Source organism: Xiphophorus couchianus, chromosome 9, assembly GCF_001444195.1.
Source record: "Xiphophorus couchianus chromosome 9, X_couchianus-1.0, whole genome shotgun sequence".
Lineage (NCBI taxonomy): Eukaryota > Metazoa > Chordata > Actinopteri > Cyprinodontiformes > Poeciliidae > Xiphophorus > Xiphophorus couchianus.
The window spans coordinates 15445279-15468260 of record NC_040236.1 but is presented as its reverse complement, the minus strand read 5'-3'; the positions used below and the strand labels follow the sequence as shown (position 1 = coordinate 15468260).

The 22982-nt window shown below is 38.5% G+C and overlaps 1 protein-coding gene across 2 annotated transcripts in view; it reads right to left on the bottom strand.

Moving 5' to 3' along the window:
- glis1b (GLIS family zinc finger 1b) overlaps positions 1 to 22982 on the bottom strand; it is a 91574-nt gene extending 68592 nt beyond the window's left edge. For both annotated transcript variants that reach the window (XM_028028225.1, XM_028028226.1), the window contains exons 1-2: positions 22802 to 22982; positions 22360 to 22679 (exon numbers count right to left, since the gene is read on the bottom strand). In XM_028028225.1, the coding sequence (XP_027884026.1) occupies positions 22360 to 22630 (271 nt within the window). In that variant the 5' untranslated portion in view covers positions 22631 to 22679; positions 22802 to 22982. The remainder of the gene's footprint in view (positions 1 to 22359; positions 22680 to 22801) is intronic.

Here is a 22982-nt window from a genome sequence, read left to right as displayed (position 1 = left end):
TGTGTGGGAGGACGGGTTAGCCAGTCTGGAGTTTTAGAACTGACTTGGTTAAAAAAGAAATTTCTTTAACAACAACCTATTAAATTCTACAAACTACAATAAAAAATAGACATACTGTATATTTTAGAAAATGAAAACACCTGTGTATGTATATAAGTATCACATTTAGACACTATCGTTAGGTGTGTGTATATGTGCTAAAGCTTACTTGACTTGTCTCATGAGAATAGCCAGTGTATATAAATCTGCCGTAAAAATAAACCCATGGATTTAGTACAAAAGCCTTTTTTCCTCAAACCAAAGCGGCCAGGTCCTCCGAAATAATACTGGTAAACATTATTCAGGGTCATCCTGACAAAAAAAACAGAGAATCAGAAAAGTAAGTGTTTTTGCCTTTCTTCTTACATTCTGAAGAGATTGAATAACAATAAAAGAGTTTTTGAGAAGTTAGCATATTTTCTTTTCTTTTCTTTATCTTACCCACTGACTGCTGACAATAGGCATCCACCTTGTATGCAGGACACTGGAGTTTTCTGCAGCTAAGAGACTCATTGGCACTGAGATTAGACTGATGAGGAAAAATGTGGAGCAGTTCTAAACCTAACGTACTGCCAGAGTGCTCTGGATCACAACTGGGCACAAGGAATACGTCACAGAAGCATAGACTGTAACAAAGATGGCTCCACTAACACTCCAGGCTGGACCCAGTCAGAATCTGAATCTGAACTTAGTGAAGTTTCGCTAAAGTAACCAAAAATAAACTACGCTCTGCATTAAACTAGAGGAAAAAGAGAATCTAGTGATGATAAAAGTGTTATTTTATTTTCCAGAAATACATAAAAATCAACTCCAGTAATATTTTTGGTTTTGTCAAGTTGAAGGAGTAATCTTGGACATTATTTATTTTAAAATCTTCCTGAAATGTTATAAACATTTGATATGCGTCAAAAAGTTTTAATTACTCTTTTTATGTTTGTTTCTTTTTTGCTTTCTTGTTTCAACTTAATTAAATTGGGAAATTCTCTAAACCTATTTCAGGTTTTGTTCAGATTATTATTACCATTGTTATTATTATTATTAGTATTATTATTATTGTCAAACAATAAATCACTTAATACATGCAATGATTTTACATTGATAATACAAATGGTACAAGCTTTAAAAAAATTTAATTTTTGTTAGCTTTTTTGAAAACACGTCAATAATTTACGGAGCCCTCTAGGGGACATGGGGAATTTTTTTTCTTTTGCGTTACCTCGCAAAACTTTTGCGTTACCTCGCAAAACTTTTGCGTTACCTCGCAATACTTTTGCGTTCCCTCGCAATACTTTTGCGTTACCTCGCAAAACTTTTGCGTTCCCTCGCAAAACTTTTGCGTTACCTCGCAATACTTTTGCGTTCCCTCGCAAAACGTTTGCGTTCCCTCGCAAAACCTTTTGCGTTCCCTCGCAAAACCTTTTGCGTTCCCTCGCAATACTGTACTGGTCAGTTATGCAGCATAATTGAATACTGCAAGCCTTTCTTACGGTGGGCGCCGTACTTTATGCTTTAATATAAGGTTATGTGAGGTTTTTCCGTGAATGTTAGTATCTTTTTGTGAAATATCTGAAGTTTTATATCTTTCTTTAGGATAGAAAGGCACCACAAACCTACGATATAAACAGAAACCTTCCGTAAGTAGGAAAGAAATAAAAATACATTATAATTTGGACTATTTCTGAGTTATTATCGCCGGTAATAAATCATCTGACAGTTTTGATTGTGTCTCTGTTGTGTTCGTAACCTGAATGGTTTAAAGAGCTGCTTTCAGTGCCGCTCCATCTTCGCCTTAACAGACATAAACATGCAGTAAAAAATAAATCGATTTTCAATCAGTGTTTTGCACCAAACAGTTTTTACTGTTAACAAGTTTTTATTATTAAAAACACGACAAACTAATGATGGTAAAGGGCCGCACTGGGTTAACTCGGGGAATCTCATCTGTCCGTGTATCAATCAACTCCAAACCTTTTCTTTGTTCTGTCACAATTATCGATTTATTCCATTTTGATTATTATGCTCCAAACTTTGCAAGGACTGACCGCCCCGCTCACCGCTTCCTAATACACACAAAGCCAGTATCCTTCCCATTCATACCTGGTGACGTCACTCCCACGTCGACACACCTAAGTGTCAAAGCCGCTGCTCCTGTCATATCAATAATTACTTATTTCATTTATATGGCTCTTACAGAGCCTCAGTGAAAACTTGTTTATTATTATTAACTGTTTGGTGCAAAACATTGATTGAAAATCGATTTATTTTTTACTGCATGTTTATGTCTGCTAAGGCTAAGATGGAGCGGCACTGAAAGCAGCTCTTTAAACCATTCAGACTAGAACACAACAGAGACACAATCAAAACTGTCAGATGATTTATTACCCGCGATAATAACTCAGAAATAGTCCAAATTATAATGTGTTTTTATTTCTTTCCTACTTACGGAAGGTTTCTGTTTATATCGTAGGTTTGTGGTGCCTTTCTATCCTAAAGAAAGATATAAAACTTCAGATATTTCACAAAAAGATACTAACATTCATGGAAAAACCTCACATAACCTTATATTAAAGCAAAAAGTACGGCGCCCACCGTAGGAAAGGCTTGCAGTATTCAATTATGCTGCATAATTGATCAGTACAGTATTGCGAGGGAACGCAAAAGGTTTGCGAGGTAACGCAAAAGGTTTTGCGAGGGAACGCAAAAGTATTGCGAGGTAACGCAAAACTTTTGCGAGGGAACGCAAAAGTTTTGCGAGGTAACGCAAAAGTATTGCGAGGTAACGCAAAAGAAAAAAAAATTCCCCATGTCCCCTAGAGGGCTCCGTAATAATTACACCGTGCCCACAATAGCTGGATCTTAAAAAACTGGTGGAGGAAATTAGTGTTAGCATACTAACTGCGCTAAGGAGAAATGGCTATTTTAAACCAAGAACATGCTACAAAAATTTATTGTACCCCAAGACACTTTCTTGTGGATAATAAAGTCAATAAAAAATGTATTTAAATGGAATAACAATATTACATTAAAACGGCACTAGCATGATGCTAACACTAAAATGCTAATGTTCCTCAGTTCATTATCCTTTATCCACTAATAAAGATAAAGATAAATGAGTGGCAAGAGTGACGCAGCAAATACCAAACCATAATAGAACTTAAGAAGTTTTACTGTGCTCTTTGCATACTATAAGTTTGGAGATGAGTGTTGAAAGTCATAAATCAATAGTGCAAATCATTGCACATATTTGCTCTCTTATATTGATATTTACCAAAAATGTCAACCATAAACAAATTATTGCCCTGATATTGATAATGCAGTGCTAAGAATAGTTAAGTCAGTTAAGGCCTTAACAACCAATTTACTGGGTAAATATTTTTTTTCCAGATCTTAAAGCAACACAGCCTATTCAGTTTACCAATCTCCTGTCAGCAGCTTCTCATTGTGGTCCAGAGGGCTGGTGGTGCAAAACTCACAGATCTCTTCAGCCAGAAACCAATATTTACAATCAGACCCAGATCTGTAAGGGAATTCGACTGAACACAGATGGCAGGAAATTCCTCGGAAATGACACTGGCCAAATGCAACCACACAACACAAGAGTATCTCCATGGAGCAGACACATCAAGGCGCATCTGACAGACACTCTCTCTTCTTCTCGCCCAGCACCACCTACTACCATCTATTATAGCTTGACAAGAGGGGGAATTTATGCGACTTCTGTAAAACAAGAGATCGCTTTGCAGCAATTACTGTATATATTTTAATGGCTTAGAGGCTGCAGTGGGGGAGAATCAAATGAGTAGTTAGAAAAACGTCTGGAGTAAAACTCCCTTGAAGGTCGGTGGTCCGACTGAGAGGCTGAATTTAAGTGTTTGTAATTAGATCACATTTGGATGGGGAAACATTTGAAAATGATTATTCCGTTACCTACACACACAGCAAGCATATCCTCCTGTTACACTCAGAGGGAATGCTCGTTGTTCAAAACGAGGGCCAAACCAGATGTTTGGAGAACCAGAAGAAGACTCCAGTTTCACTTCCTACTTCTTTCAAACTTGTTGTTCTAGAGCAGACAGGAATAGAGGAATAATAGAATAGGGCTTAGTGAAAAGGATATGTTCGGAGTATGCATAATAATTCCTTTGCCTTTTGAAGTTCCTGTTTGAAGCTGGAGTTTGTGCCTCTCCGCAGTATCCATAACAAATATCAGTCGAGATGGCTGGGGTTTAAATTTAGACTGAAAAGTGAGCTCTCTGAGGAAAATAAAGTCTTTAAACAATTAGAGATATTTTTAGGATTTATTAAGGTATCATCTGTCACTGGCTTCTAAATTTGTAGCTTTGTCTCTTACACGTATCTCATGCAAAAGAAAGAATCCATATGTGTTACCAAAAGACTGGTCAGAGCTAAAAGATTTTGATTCAATGGTAAAATTTCTTCCTGAAATTTTCTTCCTGAAAATTTCTTCCTTATTAGAGGAAAATTACTCTAGCTTCTCCACATGGCTTCTCCATAAAGTTTTAAAGCCTTTTTTATTTTTATCCTAAACAGAAGGATAAAATTAATTTCCAAGATTGGATGGCGGAGGCCCACAAACAAAATAAGGCCAAATGCCTGGAGCTGGTGGATGCATGCAGGGAGAGCGGCTGGGGGGCTTGCTGCGGCCACCTGAGTTGGGTTGCAGGGATTTTCAGGGCAATCTGTGCACCGTGTATTTAGGTTCCTTGGCATCTGAGGGTTGTGAGAAAAAAAGACCCACTAGAAACATTACTAAGGCTGCTAAAACATAAAAAAACACAAGGTGACTGTGAAGCAAGAGGGGAGATGTTTGGATTAGCATGATTAGCACTTGGACACATGCCGGGGACTGTACACCCTCGGTTGGGTAGCCTAGGTGAGGTACTCTGATGATTTAAGACGTAAAATACCCAAAGAACCTGACTTCATCGCTGACGATCTCTAAAAACTGCTTTCCAAGGTGTTCCAATCATTTCCAAAGTAGAATTTCACATTCCAGTTTTATATAAGCATACTTCAGAAATATCTACAATCAATTCCATTTTTACTAAATGAATTTTTAAGATTACCAGGTAACCGCTGGACTGACGTCAAAACTGAAGTGACGTGAGCTCTTTGTTTTGTTGTAGCATTTTTACCAACTGAAGTCTATCAAGTGCTTCATGTTTCAAGTGATAGTATATATTTTAAACTACATTTTAAAAAAAACGAAAAACATGGTGCAAACATACGTAGGTCCTTGGGGTACCCCACAGATTATCTGTAAAATCAGTAGAATGTGGAATTGTTTTGCTGCAATTTTATCTAGTTAAATAATAATTTACAATGAAATACAAACACAAATTAAAAAAAAAAAACCTTGCTGTGAAACTGTGAAAAACAAACCATAGGGGTAGAGTAGTTTGCCCTACAATCAGATCGCCAGTTTGATTCCCGGTTGACCTGCCATTGTTTGTGTCCCTGGGCAACAAACTTACGATTAAGGGAAAATCAGAAGCGCCAAAATTGCAGCCTCATTTCTGTCAGGCTGCTCCAGGGCAGCTGTAGCTACAATCCAGTAGCTTGCCATCATCAGTGTGTCAATGTGTCTTTAGAGGTTTGGAGATATAAAAGGCTATTTGGGCATTATAAATAAAATTGTTTGTTATTATTATTTGAATTAGATTAAATTTAAAGCCAGTCTAGCAGGAAAGTTAAAGATGATCAATTGTACATTAGGGTGAAAAATCCAAAAGTTTACATTACAAATATGATTTTGCTTACACTAAAGCTTTGCTTTGACTATAACAAAAAAGCAGTTCAAGCTAACACTAATAAAATGTGCAAATATGCAGCACTTTTTCACAAAAGGACAAAAAACTGTTTTTAAAATGACAATACCTTGTCTTTTCTTGACTCAAAGGCCAACCAAAAAACTGTGATTTTCATAAATATACAGAACAAATAGGAAAGGGCCCCCAGGTTTTCCACTGAACAAACCTGTGTTGAGTTTCAAACCACACATACCAAAGGAAGTCAGCAATACTATTCTTTTATAGTGTGGGGAGTCCTCATTCACCAATGGCTTGGGTACTGAGGATCACCCCCCCAAAACCACGCAAACACACACAAATCTGAGAACACACAGAAACACAACCATGCCCTCGGGGTAACTCGAGATGGACAGTCCACCAGAAATTATATGAGACCAAAAACATCAAACAGAGATCCATAATGCTGCTGTGAGCAGAGTGACAGGGCTGCAGCTCACTTCATAGTAAATCCACAACCTCAGGAAGAGCTCTCTGTTGGTCACCGCTTAAGAAGTGACGGCCAGACAACTGAGCCCTCGCAGTCGCAGGGACTGAGGCACAGCAGGACCCATAAAAAACCCAAACCGGTACCAAATGACACCTATGGAAACATATTAAATCATGTGTGGTGGGAGGTCAATAGACAGCTATTTACACAGACAGGAGCCCTGTGTGTTGGAACGGACAGGGCCACCATCAAAGAGTTTATGAGCAAATATATTCTGAGAGCGTAAGCATTTTAGATGCCCAGGCACTCAAACCCTCAACTGTTTTCTCTTCTCCTATTTAACGGCTGTAATAAGAATCCTTTTGTTGGGTTTTCTGCTCTGAATGGGTCTCTGCCTTGAAACAGCCACAGAGAGACATCCTTTGTGTCATAAATACCCTTAAATGATCTGGAACCTAAATTTATTTTTTAGTTCGTATGCACCACTCAATCTACATCACTACAAACCTTGCATATAAATCATATTAACATTATTTAAATAAGTCAAACTTTAATATAAGAACAGTCAGGATAAGGCTACGCAGAGCAATTTCAGCTGAAGTGAGTTTAGATAAAGATTTGATTTCAGGTCTATTTGATTCCTAAATGCAAAGTTCTGACAAAGAAAACTGAGGAAAGCGAAAAATGTTAGTTTGTATTTGTAGTTCTTGACCAGAGGTTATCATCACCAGGGAAATATTTGATTGTTCCCAAATTCACGGAACAATGTTGAACTTAAAAGTACAGCCAAAGTCATAAAGACTAACTTTATAAAGAAGAACAGAGAGTCCTGCTTTGGATCGCATGGCCTGCTCGGATCGCTGATCTTACCCTCACTGAGCAAACCTGGATTTATTCGGAGAAAGACTACATACTGGGACTTCAGCTTAGAGGCTATTTCTAGGATGCTTGTAAAGACGGTCTTTCCTGTAGATTTAGGCTGATCCTCTGGCCAAAATGAATAGAATCTTGTCGTTCTGGACATAAATTTGTGAGCATATTTGTAGAAGAAAATATGTTCTAATTGGCCAAAGAAGAACACTAAATTATACTCTGTTTTATTCTGCATATATTTGAAACTCAAAGTTTTTCTGATGCCTGTACTTCACCAAAGGATAACCTTAGTATGAATTCAACTGTTCTGTGAGGGCCTCATGGGTTTATTAGAGAGTGTTAGTGAATAAACAGCATCAAGAAGACCAAAGAGACAGATCACAATAAAGCTGTAGAGAAGTTCAAAGCAGTTAGGTTATTTGAAATACACCAAGTTCTCCACATCTCCCAGAACATTGTTCAATAAATCACCTGAAAATAAAAATAAGAAAGTGTGACACTACTGCAAACCTACTGAGACATGGCCATTGCACTAAACTGAGGTTGGATGAGGAGAGCATTGATTAGAGAACAAGCCAAGAGGTCCACAGTAACTCCAGATGAGCACCAGGGAACCACAGCTCATTTTAGAGAATCTGTCAACAGGACAACTGTTAGTTTTGCACTTTTTGTCCCCTTTTGAAGAGCAGCAAGAAGAAAATTATTGTTAAAAGAAAGCTGTGGAAAGTGCCTGAACGGCCTATAACCCCTACAAATAATTCTGAATATATCATTCCATGTGAAACATGGTGGTGGCAGCATCATTCTGTGGAGATGCTTCTGTTCAGCAAAGGCAGGGAAGCTGATCAGGGCTCTTGGGAAGAAAGATGATGCTAAATATTGGGCAATCCTGAATGAAATCCATTTAGAAGTTGCAATACACTTGGTGTGGAGTTCTTCCTTCAAATGACAAACTTTTAATATTTTTTATATTGAAAACCATGTGTCATTATTTTCACTTTATGATATTATGTACTTTGTGTTGATGTGTTGGTATATATTTAAATGGATTGCAGGTTTCAGTTTTAATGTGAAAAAACATTAAAATATTCAGGTAAAAATATCTACATCAACTTGTGGGATAAATTCAAATGGAAAAGTAAAGAAGCTTGGTCTGTTGTTCTTTGGATTTGGTCTGTGGTATGTAAGTGGATTTAAAGGAATCCTTCTGCATTTGGAGCTTGGCCTGTATCGTGTGTTGTTGTTTGGTTGCTTTTGGCCAGAGAACCTGAGAATGGAGGGAATCTCGAAGGGCTCTGGCCTGCACCATGTGTCAAACATTTTACATTAGCTGGCACTCATTGTGAAGCTCTTTTATGAACCGTAAAAGTCTTCATTTTGCCCCTGACCTGTTTTCCAATACTGTCTCCAAACCCATAAAAGAGTTTGCTTTTCATTTATTTTTATTTGAAGAACTTTGAAATGCAAATGTTTGTTTCCCTGCTTGTAAAAGTTGAGAGAAGCCATCTTGAAAGAAAAAAAAGTGATGCGAGGTATGAATTCTAGCCATTTTACATCATCCCTAACATAAACATGTGGGCTCTCTGTGCAAGTCTTTTTGTGCTGTTAAATGAGTGTATTTTGGCAAGCTGCAGTGTACATATATTGAAGCGTTGCCTCTCTCGCTGGACTCCTTCACGGCTCAAAGCACTTGAGGCTTGTAGAAGACTGGCATCTTTACAGCTGCCTCGACTGGCCATAAATTTTTGTCATATGACAGGACTGGAGCTGTAAAAGAGGACGCTGTGGTAAACTATGCAATTACATTTACTGTTGAAGTTATCAAGGCCATGGCTAACAAGGCCTGTTGACTCCTGTTAATGTGCGGTTTTAGGGACTATGCTGAACTGCTTTTCAATTGAAATGAAAGTAGCTTTTTTGTTCATGGTTAAGGCTCAGACTCGTTTTTTTTTTCTTGTTGGAATAGGTTAAGAGTCATTTGACAATAATGATTGTTAGGCTAAGGCAAGTTCTAATGTAATTTGAAGTTATCAAGCTGCAGTGTTTATCTAACAAATGCGTATTTCCCAAAGCAATTCCAAAAGTATTTTTAAACCTATACAGTGAGGCTTAAAGTCATAAAAAGACGGTGATTAATGCTGCAGCTCCCTGTCTGTCTGTGTCATCTGACCCTCCTGCTCTCCAGACAGTTGTCAATGAAAGACAGTCACTGAAGCATGAGTCGTTTAATTCAGAGCAAAGATCATTAAGCTAAAGAACAACTTCTTTGTGATTAACTGGAACTGCAATGAAATACGGTAAAGGTCAAATTATCAATGAGTCATATCGATTGAGTACCTTTGGCTTCAATCAATCTGTATGAAGCATGGCCAGCAGGCACAGCACTTTTTCAAAGGGGGAGTATTATGTATTTTCCATTTTGCCATTTTATAGCACAATCAACTAACTATGTTATCCTCAGTTTTTATAAAAATGATATATATATATATTAGACATAACCCAAAATAAATTTCAGTTCTCAGTTTAACACCTTGAAATTGGGCCTCTGTCTCTTTAAGAAGCTCCAACTCTTTCCAACACTCTTCTTCATGTCATCACGATGTTTCACCATTATGTCGTTGTTAGGAGTATTGGACTGAGAGGTAGTTCATATGATGAGCTCAGCAGACTGATATTTCCACCAGGTGTTTCCTAATCGTTGCTGTTGCTAAACTCTTCCTTAAATCGATGTGGTGATAAATAGCAGCAACTAATGATGCATGGGAAAGTCAAAATGTCATAATAAACTGAATAATTGTTCCAATCAAGTCATGGCCACTGACGAATTCCTAAGCCATCATGAAGGTGAATATTTACTTCTTTTTTTAAAAGTGAAAGCCCTACATGTTCTTTCTCTTCACTGCCATAAAGGATGCAACTTCTATTTTCTTACAAACTCAGCAATGAATTAATTTGACAATAGAGACTCTGGCTGTAATTCTGAGTTGCTGTAATGTCATGCCTATCACATTGCAGATTGAGATTACTTCACACTGGAGACTAAGTTGAGCTAAAGTATTTTTAATATAGTTGGATAGGCATCACTCAGGTATATTCTAATTTTTGGTTTTCTCTCAAATCTGATCTACCATTTCCCACTTTATGTTATTATAATTATTCTCTTTATTCTAAGAAAAGGTATATTCTTTGATAGAAGTAGTAGTTTTACATGCAACAATACCAAAGGATACCAAAAGTTAACCATGCTTATTTTTTAAAAACCTAACTTTTATCTGATATTTGAAATTAAACTCAGTCTTTGTATATCCTGCTGCTTAATGCTTTAAAAACTCAAAAGGATAGAAGTTCTTGGTTTAGATTGTTTCAATAAAGAGAAAACTACTTTTTAATAGTTGACCTGCTAATCAATGGTCAAGGGAAAATCAGCTATCTGATTGCTGTAACACTAAATATATATCATAGCCCATCATTCATCATACCTTGAACAACTGGTAGAAAAACGTTTGGTGCTTTCATCTCTTAGCTGGCATGAAACACAAAGATGATGCAACCTCCCATCATTTTATTCACAATTCAAGCCAGACGGTAAAAACCCTGCCTTTTTGGTTTATGGTTGTCAGAATGAATAATTTTTTTTGTGAAATGCGGGATTTATTTTCACACTGTAATAAATCACAATTTCACCTGAAAAGAATGCTTTGAGAAGAAAACAAATTACGATACTTTTAAAAAACGTAAAATATTTTTTAACATTCAGTTTAGTGTCTCTGTGCTTATTCTTCTTCAAATAACAGATTCTGTGTCGTTTCACCGATCAGTTCTGAAAAGCTTGCAAAGCGGAAGGTTGAGCACTCTTCCACAGAATGGAAAGCGCTGTCAAAGTCCAGTTAGCACAGCAGAGCGCAGTGGGCTGTGTAATGCTAAAGAACAAGCAGCAGGTATCTGTTAATCAGGCGTCTGAATTAGGCCGGAGGCCAAGGCTGCGTTCAGGAACAGCGCCGCTGTTTTGACTAAATCTGTCTCAGCAAGAGCCCTGTCACGGAGACTCCAACATTTGTAAAAGATTAGCGGCCCAGTCCTGATGTAGAGCGCTCAGGTCAGCTAGAGTGCAGCGCTCGGACGCAGCTCAGTCTTTGGGCCTACCTCCTCCATCTGCAGCTCTGAAGCAGCACTTTCGCTTGTCCCGATACATGAGAGACACAATCAGGAATGTGATTAAAGATTTCAGAAGCGTGGTTTGGAGTTCAATAAGGGGAGAATTTACAGAAGCTGTTAAGCACATTGAGATCATGCCACTGTGGCACATATAAAGCAGCTTGAATGTTGTGTTTTAGCTGACTTCTATTGCATGACAGCATGCCATCACGTGTGAACACTTCCAGTCTGACTGGGTTTAATAGGGGAACAACAACAGAACACATGCTCTCAGCCTATCATTAGCCAAAGGCTGAATCAAAACCAACTGTGTAGGAACAATAAAATAATTTGTCAAGGGAAAAGGGTGCAGATAAATCCTGCAGAGCCTTTTCCAACTGGCTGAGGCTCTAACGCACCAGGCCAAGTGTTCAGCACCTGGCTGTCAGGGCTCCGACGCCGCCTAATTCATTTCAACTTTCAGATTCATATTAGATCACCGTCACCGCAAGCTGAGGGAGCCTGATTAGTGTTTTTATTGGTATTAGCCAACTTGTGCTGCAATAGGACTTTTTAAGGGCAAAAGTTAGATCAACACAACAGACTGAAGACAGCATGCTCTCGTTTTCTCTGTCTGCACTTTGTAAATCTGTGACTGAGCTTCAGTGAGGACACTTTGGGAAAAAAGCCAGGACACTCATATTTAAAAAAAAAAAAGACATTATCAAAAAACTCCAAGTGATATATACAGGAGACATTTCCTGCTATGAAGAAGGATATTTTGGAGGGAATTGAAGCTGCGTGCTGAATCCTGGAAATCTCAGTATATCAGTTTCAAGGTGAATGAAGCACTGTGTGACGGGGTTATGGTTTTCACATAAATGTTTAACCCCATAGTGAGGTGAGACGGTATATTTATCAGGCCAGCTACAACAGGTATGAGATGACTTTCATTAGATGCAAATCATATAAGGGTTTTTTTCAAAGCATTTTATGTAGATGTTGATGCAAGAATCAAGGTTTCAGTTAAAACTGAAACTAAAGAACAAAATAGGCCGATTCTCCATTGATCAGCTCTGGTCAACAACTTAAATATTAAGAAATCAGTCTTCCCCTCTTTAAATGCATCCAAACTAAGAGCTCCAATCATTTCCAATCAATAAATACAATACATAATAATTTCATTAAGATTAATCAAAAAAATCAGACAGTGATTATTGTCACTTTAATGGGAGAATCTTGTAGTTTCTTAAATTTGTATTGAGTTCAAAACTACAGCCTCTGTCAAAAAACCTGCAGCACATTTATTACTCTGGTATTTGTTGAGAATCGGAAATAGCCAGATAAGATGTCCAAACCAACCAATAATCAATATCGGTCCAGTAAATGCTGATCAATGCATCTCTAATTTTTTTTTTTATCTTAAAATATTTGCCAACATACCGAACCTGTTCACTGATTTTATTTTTAAACTTTACAAATATAATTATACTCAAATATATTTTACAAATGACTAAATCTTTCATTTAAAAACATCAGCTGCTCTGTATTGTACATCAATGCTGAGATTTTTTTTTTTTCATTTAAAGCGTGCGACAAGCGGGCGATGAGAGTAGCAACAGGCTTTGACCTCAGCACCCTTCAAAACGCAAGCCAAACACAAAACTATTATTTAGCGTCAATGCTGTAATTAGCCAACAACAGAATGGCTTTATTAATTTTCATTCTCAGAGTTCAAAAAGCCCATGTTGGCCCCAAACACCCGGGCAGAAAAACACTCTAATCTAAACACACTAATCAGCTCCCCTTTCAAACAGCCCACAACGAGACTGGTAAGTGTGGTAAGTGCGCAACATGATGTTTGTATTAAAGAGGTGTATTGTAGAAGCTGACTTCTTGGTCTTCTGGGGAATGTTAAGCATGTTAATAAAACGTACATACTGAGGTTATTACTCAGTGCAACATGGTCCCATTTAACACAGTTTCTGAGCAACCCACATGAGGCCAGTTACTAACGGAGGGAAGGAGTCCTGCATTTACCCTCAGTAATTACACTTCAAACAGCAGAACATCCTTTAAAGACTTTTCAGAGTGACTTTGACGAGAAAACAATGCAGACCAAATAAAAAAACAAAAACAACCCTACATATTCAACTTATCCTAAAAAACAACAACAACAAAAACAAAAAAACAAGATGTTTCAGCATAATGTAAGTCATTGCAATGCAATGCTTGATCTTTTGTCAATTCTGGATATGCGTTTTTAACAAATTCACCAATGGCAAAGTTTTTGGTGCCCCTGTTGTCGATATTTTGTACAGACCCCATTTGCTAATAGAACAACTCTTGGTCTTCTGTATATTAATGGATCATACAGAAAGAGTGATCTTTCACCATTCTCAATAGATCATAGTTTGTCCTTTAGTGAGCTCTCCTCTCTTCAGATGAACTTTTTCTGTCGTGGTTTTCCCTAATGTTTAGAAATATTTTCCAGCTGAACACAGACCAACAGTCAGTTTTTTTGGCATGGTTCGACACATTTTAAAAATGTGATACTTTAAAGAGTTCATGATATTTTACACTCAAATAACAGTCTCGTTTTGGAAGAGAAACAGGCCCACAGCGTCACAGATCCACTTATTCACCATAGCAAACACACCTATGTTGTCAAAAGTATAATCTTAATCTCATCTGACAAAAGTCCGATTCCAGTTAATGTCCAGTTGACACATGGATATCTTCAAATCATTGCATCTGGAGGCTTGTTGATGTCCAGTTGGAACTTTTAGCTCTATAAGCAATGCGAATTACAAAGCTGAGCCTAAGCTGTAATAAAAGCTACAGCCATCCTGTCAATCTCAATCAACTCTTTACCAAATGTTTTCCTTTAATGGTGTAAAACCTGTCCAAGTTTAAAGATATATATTCTTTAACTAAAGACCTATCCACGTGATCAACACCACATAGGTTTTCTCTAACAATCTCTCCTTAAAACGGGAATTCAACAAATCTAGACTGATTCAACTTGGCTCACCGCTGAGTCCGTAATCAACAAAAACTAATCTCTGCCAAGTCTTAATGCACATATGATCATTTTAGTCAAAATCAAAACAGTAAAGAAGTGAAACACGCCAAACTGGAGATTCGCGTTTCACAGGTAAACTGAGAGCAAAGAGCGTTTTTCATCACAGCAGGAAGTTACATTGGTGCATGTGACGACAAAATAACTCGTTCTACCAGAACTCTGTAGTAACGAGCTCTAATAAAGTATATAAACTGCACTGTTAGACTTTATAATGTCTTTCATAGTCCTCCTGGGCTGCACCAGCCAATGAAGCAGTGAGCTGGCTGGGCACTGCCCCGTGGCAGCTTCCTGGCAGAGACCGAGACAGAGCAAGAGAGGATAAAACTCCAGCTTTTCTGGCTGCTCTCTCCTCTGCATTAATGAAGGCATTAAAAGAGCCTCAGCTTCATCATGTTTGCCTGTTTGTTTTTGGCCACTCAGTTGAAGCCAATATTTGATTGGCTTCCTGATTGCTTTCCAACATGACTGGCCTCGTAAAGCAAAGGGGAATTTAAACAAGTCCAGCCTCAGCATTTGGAGGGTTTCAAAATGAAGCAGACTTGAATGATGGTGTGTTTACAGCATTTTTATCTGTTGTGATTGTTGATTGTATAAGCTCGTAAATATGATGCCGATAGGGGAGCTTTCTCAGCAGCGCTCAGACTTCAGCATCAAACAATCTCTGTATTTTCCACCTTTCTTAGAGGAGGTGAGTAAAGTCTCCCACCATGTTTCAGTTCCAGTTTCCATAATGCCTTTTGCAAAACTCTTCATACATCTTGAACCTTTTAACATTTGATCACATAACAACCAGAAACTTCAACACAACTTACTGTGATTTTATGTAATGAATTGTCATGACGTTTTGTGAAGTGGAAGAAGGATTATGGTTTCCAAAAATTTTTTACAAATTCAAATCTGAAAATTGAGATGTAGATTTGTGTTCATCCCCACTTATTGTGACATTCTAATATCCCATCTAAACTGGCAAATAGAATCAGAAAAGCAGCCAAGGCAACTTTAGAGGATTTTCTGAGATCCACAGCTCAGGTGGGATAATCTGTCAACAGGACAGCTATTGGTTGTGTATTCCAAATGTGGTCTTTATGGATAAGTGACAAGAAGATCCAAATCCATTGTGATGCACTTACCAGGCGGCATCATGATCTCCATTAGGAAAAACCGAGGCTGCATAAATCTTTAGACTAGGCCAGAGGATCATCTAATAGGCACAACGACCAAAGCTAGAACAGAATGGAGAAGATTAAAGCACGTTAATGTTTTAGAATCGCCCGATCAACGTCCGAACCTCAAACCAATCAAGAATCAGTGGCAAAACTTGAAAACCGATGTTCACAGAAGCTCGTTCATGAGATCAAGCTAAGTTGCAAGGAAGAATTTGTGAAAAGTTAAATCTCTAAGTCCACAAAGCTGGTAGAAACTTTTCAGTTCCAGCTGAAGTAAATGGTTGTTATATAATTTTGTGACACAAGGGGCCGGCAACTCACAGTTGTTAGATTTTGTTTTCCGTAATCTTCTACGTCCACATCTTCCCTCACATTAAACCCCCTAAAAATACACTGAAGCTTATACTTCTAGCGTGACCAAATGGGAAAGATCTTAAAGAGCATGAATACATTTGAAAGGCCTGTGTAGCTGCCAGCTCTCACGGCCTCCAGCTTTCAGCCCCCACCCAGCAACTCCTCCGGCAGAGTCAGCACCTCGACGGACGGCCGTCCTAGCTGCTGCAGTCAGAGCGGAGCGGATTTTTCTTTGATGAAACACAGCAGCGTCAGGCCAAGAACAGCAAGTGGCACCGCCGAGATGTAAATCAAAAACCCACCCATGTGCTAAGTCACACAGAGAGAGGTCTGCGAGAGGAGTCACTGCTGTCTGAAAATGCATGAGTAATGCACAGTCTATAGACATGTGGTCAGCTTTGAGGCATGTTTGTCAGAATCAGAGAAGTCTCTTTCCATTTCTGAACAAAGAGTGAACATTCCCGTGATTAAGGCGAAATGATTCAAAAAAAAAAAAAAAAACTTGGCAACTAATTCCTCTTTTCAGCAAAACGTTTGTGAAACTTCTGCGAGCGCTTCTGAAGGCAAGCTAAAAATACTTTTTTATGAAGACATATCTGAGCCAACACTGCAGTTACTTTTTTTTTTTTTTTAAGATTAAGCTGAGGCCCAGAGCACATTTCTGTTGGTATTCAAGAGGTATTTCGACACTAACTCAAACCAAATCATATTTCTGCTGTGTGACTATTTGGATTTATTGGCAGGATCAGAGCCAGAATGCCTTTGGTTAGCGTAAGATGCCATACTCATACCACGCTGGTCACAAAAGAATGGGGAGAACTGACCTTCCTTACACTGGAGACAGAAAACAACAGAAAGCTAAAAATGCACAGATTTGAGTCTATTTCAGGGTTTGAACAAGCAAACAAACTGCTATAACCGCCCATAAATCTCTCTCTCTTTGTCCAAGTCCAACTACTGTTAGCTGAGGCAACACTCTTCCCTTCCCTCTGACACACATTTCATGTTTCCATTCGCATCGTGTCCATCTCCGGCAGAGTCTGATTGAGATGATTCAGCCAAAACAGATGCCAGACCATCGGTGTTCTCCGTCTCTCCCGCTTTGGTGAATGTGACTCAGGAATCACTTCAATTCCATTACCAAGCATTCCCCCATAGTAACTCAAGCTGACATGAGTTTACAGGAATACCGCTGCAGAATCATCACCAGGCAATGCGCTTTGTGAATCAGTGGAACATGCTGCAAACATTACACCCTGCAAGAGCCCTTCCCAGGCAGCGGGGCTCACATTTGCCCATAATTCACTGCTGAGCTCATGCAGCACGCAAAGCCGTGGGCCGAGGCTCTTCGGCTCTTGGGAATGTAGTGACGGGTGCGAAAACTCGGGGAAAGAATGCTACCATCATGGTTCTAATTTGAGAAAAACAGACACGTCCATGTTCAAAATTTTCACACGACTTCGGCGGATAAACCATAAAGAACTGATTTGTAGCTGTCAGTTTTAGTTTGAATATTCCCTTTCATCTAGGTGCTAAATGTCTTGTAATAGCAGTAGATAGTTTACTTAAAAAAAAAAAGCAGAAAAGAAAAGCAACTCAGCAAAAGTGTTTTCTGTTTAAAGGTTTTTTTATTTGTTTGTTTGTTTTTGGTTTTTTTGCAGAAACCAGATTTACTTTCTTCAACTGCTTTTTAGCCTCCACTGCATCTGCCAGGGTAAAAACAGATTACAATAATTAGAAATTTATCCTAGAAAAATCCTTCTAGGATAAAGCTCAGGGTGGAGCTTTCTGGAGGGACGGTTCTGGACAGTTCCTTGAACTTGTAAGCTTGAACCTATATGCTTTATTTTAGTCAATACAGTTTAAACAACTCCACAGTTCACATTTTCTATTAACTTAAATGCAATACCTATTAAATCACTGATTTCTGTGTGTGGAGGATAGAATAATGCCTTCCTCCCATCCCCCACCTGATGATGCACACTCGCAGTCAGCTGCTTGACAAAGGGCTACTTTTGCTCAAAGAAAAGACAAATAAGGGCTTTTCTGATCATTATAAACGCACAGTCATATTGTGGAAAAAATAAGGAATACCATCCATCAATATTATCAAAATTACATTATTCTAAAAACTACAGTAGGTGAGCTTTGATTGCCATATAATATTGTAACAGCTAATAATAACACCTGTGTTTGAGCTTACAAAACAGGAAAAACTGAGGGTTCAGGCACTCAGGGGCCATGGGATAAAAGATAAAGGACCAAGGTAACATAACAGGCACAAACCTAAAATGACCCAGAGCTACAATGAAAGTGCAAATCTTTGTCACCGATCTTCCTTAACAGTAATAATGATGCACTTTTTGGCACCAAATAACCAGCTGTCATTATTGAGAGATACATTCACTTTGTCAACCACATAAAGATATTTATAGGATAGATTGGACAACGTGTAGCAATGCTCTGAAAATACAAAATGCAAATTTGAGTAAAGGTTCTACCATGAGTTGCACAAAAGCATTGCATTTATGCATTTATGGCATAAATTACATTAAAGTAACTTAAATGTGAGCTTTCTTAACACAGCAAACCTAAGTAATAATTTTTATGCTGTAGCTGCTCCACTACTATTAGGAAACTTCTGATGGTTTATTTTGGCACAGTTAACTTTCCGTACATTTTCTTCTTTTTTTTAAATTTGAGACTTGTATATTTCTGAGTAAGACTTTACTCCAGTTTTTGCTGCCATAGTTAAATTGCTGAGCAGACATATCAGATTCAGTAGTTAGCCTGTATTATGCTGACTTTTCTACTCCACACAAGCTTGTGCTCAAACAAAAGCTGGAGAGAAATACAATGATCGACCCACCAATTTTAGATGTAACAACAGCTCTTTGTGCTGCAACCTGAACTATTCTTGCTACACATAACTATACATATTTTCAGATCCCTCAAAATTTATGCATTCTGCAAAACCTTATATAACTAAACCTTTACTGAGAATAGCTGAAAACAACTTTAAGACTCAAATCCATTGCAATACATGGAAAATAAAACCCAGTTAACAAACTAAACATTTCCTGAAATTACATGCATATAAACTTTCTATGTGACACGAAACTAAATATTTACACACAGGAATGTTTTAAAGCAGAAGAAGGCATTAGGATAAATGTTCAGTTAGACAAAGCTGTCATATATTGCTGATTTTGTTTGCTAGTTTTAAACACAATGAAGTCTGAATTCTAGAAAAAGTCAAGACTAATAAAACTACAACAATTACTGTATGTAGTGTTGTTTAATTTCCCACTACACAAAAATCTGTTTTTTTCTGCTTAGAAAAAAAAGAACGGCACTGTTTTGATTAGAATAGCTGACACAATTACAGGCGTTTAATGGTATTCTGCTTTCCAAAATGTTGCACACTCGCAGCCAAAAGCTATTCACAAGCTACTGGAAAGCTGTCATTAGGAACTTGACAGTGCAAAGGCTCAAAGCGGAGCGGTAATGGCTGGTTGTTTCTCATAACAGAGTATCGCCCTGCAGCCTGACATCGACAAATCCTGCTGGAAACTATGTCAGTTTTGAGGAAATCTTTACATTTTGGCCAATGCCACTTCACCACAAAAACACATGCAAGTGTAGTATGAAGGTATAAGTCGTTTTTGATAGTTGGGACAACTCCAATTAGAAGTTGGATTCTCGCACTAAGTGGTGCAACGTGTAGACTCCAGAAATATGTCACACAATGATGCATGTAAATAAACAACAAAAGAGCCAATAACGATTAAGTCTTAAACACTCTAATGAGAGGGAGGGAGTGTGTAACAAACATTTTCCTCAAAAACGCTCCAAGACTCTGCACCGTCGCTTGGTGCCAGGAGAAAATTTATTAGGCTGTTAAATAATAGAATCCATGTTTCATTCAAGCCTTCAGGCTTCAGGTGGAATATCAAATACTCACAATTGCAGGTACAGTAGGAACTAGATATTTACATACACAGTATACAAACACTCATAACTACTTTATGTCACTAACATGTTTCCTGTTTTACATCAGGATTACCAAAATTATTTCCATTTCCTACATGCCAGAATTAATTGAAATTATTTTTAATTTTCTTTAATGTTCTGAAGTTCATTCATTTCCTCAGAATTTGGTAGCTCTGCTTTTTAATACTGTATGACTTGGATCAAATGTTTTGGGCTTCCTTCCTCAAGCTTCTCATGTCTCATAGTTTGCTGGACTTTTGACCCATTCCTCCTGACAGAACTGGTTTAGGGAAATGAACTGGTTTGACAGTTCGGTTCCCTACGATCCGAACTGAGTCGGATCGTAGGGAACTTTGCTCACACACACAGTTTTTTGGAATTTTCTAAGCAGCCGACATAAGAACTTTGTGACGTCTAGTCCAAAACATGGACTTTGTGTTCCCCTCAATATTTGCAAATGTTGTTTCCACATGTTACCATCTGGTTGATGAAGTGCACCAGTCGCTGCCGCAGCAAAGCCTCCACACAATATGAGGTTGTCAATGACATACCTTACAGTTGAGCTGGTTTACAAGCTTCACCTTTTTCTTCCAAATGTAACAATCATCATTATGGGCAAATACTTCCCATTTTTGCTCTCTTTAACCACAGGAGTAAAAATATGAAGGTTGTTTCCATGTTTGCATTTGTATACTCTAGTCTGGCTTTCATGCGGCTTTTGGAGTAAAACATGATTATATCTTTGGAAAGCAAAATCTCCCTTAACAACATGACAACTGCACATTCCCGTGGTGTTTATAGATACCTAGAATCGCTTGAACAGATGAGCACAAGACACCTGAAAATTAAAGCCAACCACGAAGCAGTCTTTTCACAGTCATTCACAGGCCATTGTAAATGTGGAGACAAAAGTTTGGCATCATTAAAAAAATATATGTCTAAACGTCTGACCTTGTAGCCTTTATCTCTGAGGATTACATGAAACACCATCACTCACATCTGAATCACTTTCATCAGTCAGTTATAGTTTACTTTTCACAATCACAGGATGCATATCAAGAGGTCAGAAATCTCCAGTCTGAGGCAAGTTCTTCCTCCACTGTCTTATCTTCATAAAAGTAAACATGAGTCTGGATTTGCTCAGAGATTCCTTTGCTTTCCCCCTTATAAATCTAAAAATGATTGATAATGATGCTTAAAATCTGTGCGGTCCCCAAATGGGAGTATGTAATACGATCAGTCTGAAATGGGGCGTGATACAAAAGACTGATGAGTACTGAGATCATTTTCATAGTCAGTGCTCACCGAAAGAAACTATAAAATCAGACAAAAAAAAATGACTTGAGGCTACAGAGAACAAAGTTAAAAAGGTCACATTTAAATTTATGCAACAATAAAATCATGGGAAATTTTATGATTCTCAAACAAAAAAAAGAAGAGAAAGGTGATTTTTCTTTCTCTCTTTTTTTTTTAAATATCACACTAAAACTTCCCAGACTCAGCACAAATATACTCATCTGCTTCAGTTTTAATCCACACAGCATCATCCATAAACACATCCCCACAATTTACGGGAAGCTGGTTCAAAGGCCTTTTTCAGAAGACAATGAGGCAATTCATTCTGCTTTTCAGGACGCTGAGGGCACAACTGCGCTTCGAGAGAACTCATAAATGCCGAGGCGCATTCAGAAGACATATGGTTTGTGTTTGGAGGAGAACAAACAATAATCAAATCTGTTGATCCTCTTCTTGCTGAGAGGAGGAGGGTTGCTAATATAAAACTCTGTTCAGGGTAATCATAATTTAGGGAGTGTAATTACCACCACCACCCCCAATCCTCTCACATCAACCCGCTCTTTGTCAGGATGCATGGAGAAGGCTTCCACAGAGACTTAAAGGTTTCAGTCATAGAAAGAGCTCATTTCATCTGCATGATCCTTGTTTAAAAGATTTTAATCCCCGTGTTAGGAGAATTTTTAAATATTGTCATGAGTTTATTTTAGGAGTAATACCTATCACAACTCCAACGTGCAAAGCTTTCTGTATAACGGAGGTAAGAAAGTAAAATAAAATAAATCTACTACTTCCGAGAACGTTGTTATGCCTTGTTAACACACTCAGGCTATAGCTCCACATGGCTTTAGATGTGACAGGGAGGATACTTTGATTCTGGTGATATTTACGAACAGCCAAATGAATCCCAGGGAGCTCTGTGTTTAATTATCAAGCCTAATCTAAAACTGCAAAAACACATCTGCATCACAGGATGCTTTATGGGGCAATTCAGCTGCAACAATAATAAGAACGTTTCGGTAAGTTCAAATCCAATAATCAAATTTGGTCCATTTGAAATGATACAACTGCAACATAAACGCGTCTGAATTTATTTCAGTCGCCACTGCCATAAATAATCCCTTCAGCATCCCTGTAACATTTGCTGGCGCTGAATGAGCCTACCTTGGAGCGGCGGCAGAGGGAGGCACAAGCGCGCACTTTTGGCCGTCAGATGCGCCCTTTCCTCGGACTGAGCGATGAGTCGCTTCGGGCAAGCGGAGCTCATGCTGTGAGCGTCGCTGGAGTTCCTGTAGATCTGCGATCCAAAGCCTTTCCGCGCGCACATCTCCTCCGCCTTGCCGCCGAACACTGAGAACGTCAAGCCGGTGATGTCCGGGAAGGTTTGGGTCTGACAGCGGCTCACCATCCCTACCTGCGCTGAGGAGCGGTGCATCGATCAGTCGGCTTTCCCCGTGCAACCCTTGGACGCTTCTTCACATTCCCTACGGACGTATATAGCAAGAAAATAAATCACAATAATAGTTCCAAAACTCAAACACAGCCAGTCAAAAATGGTTTAGCCGAGTCAAATAAAAAACAGTAAAAGGAAAATGTGGCAATATACCTTATTCAGTCGTTTAATAAGGGTCATGATAAGTTTAAATATCATGTTAAACTGAACAGGAGAGCGTCTGAAAGCCTGATCCATAGCATCGTCTTTAGTCACTCAGCATCCCATTCTGCCGCTCTCGTTCTGCGAGATTGACAGATCGCTGCGCTGATCTGCAGGATTCAGGAGCGCCAAT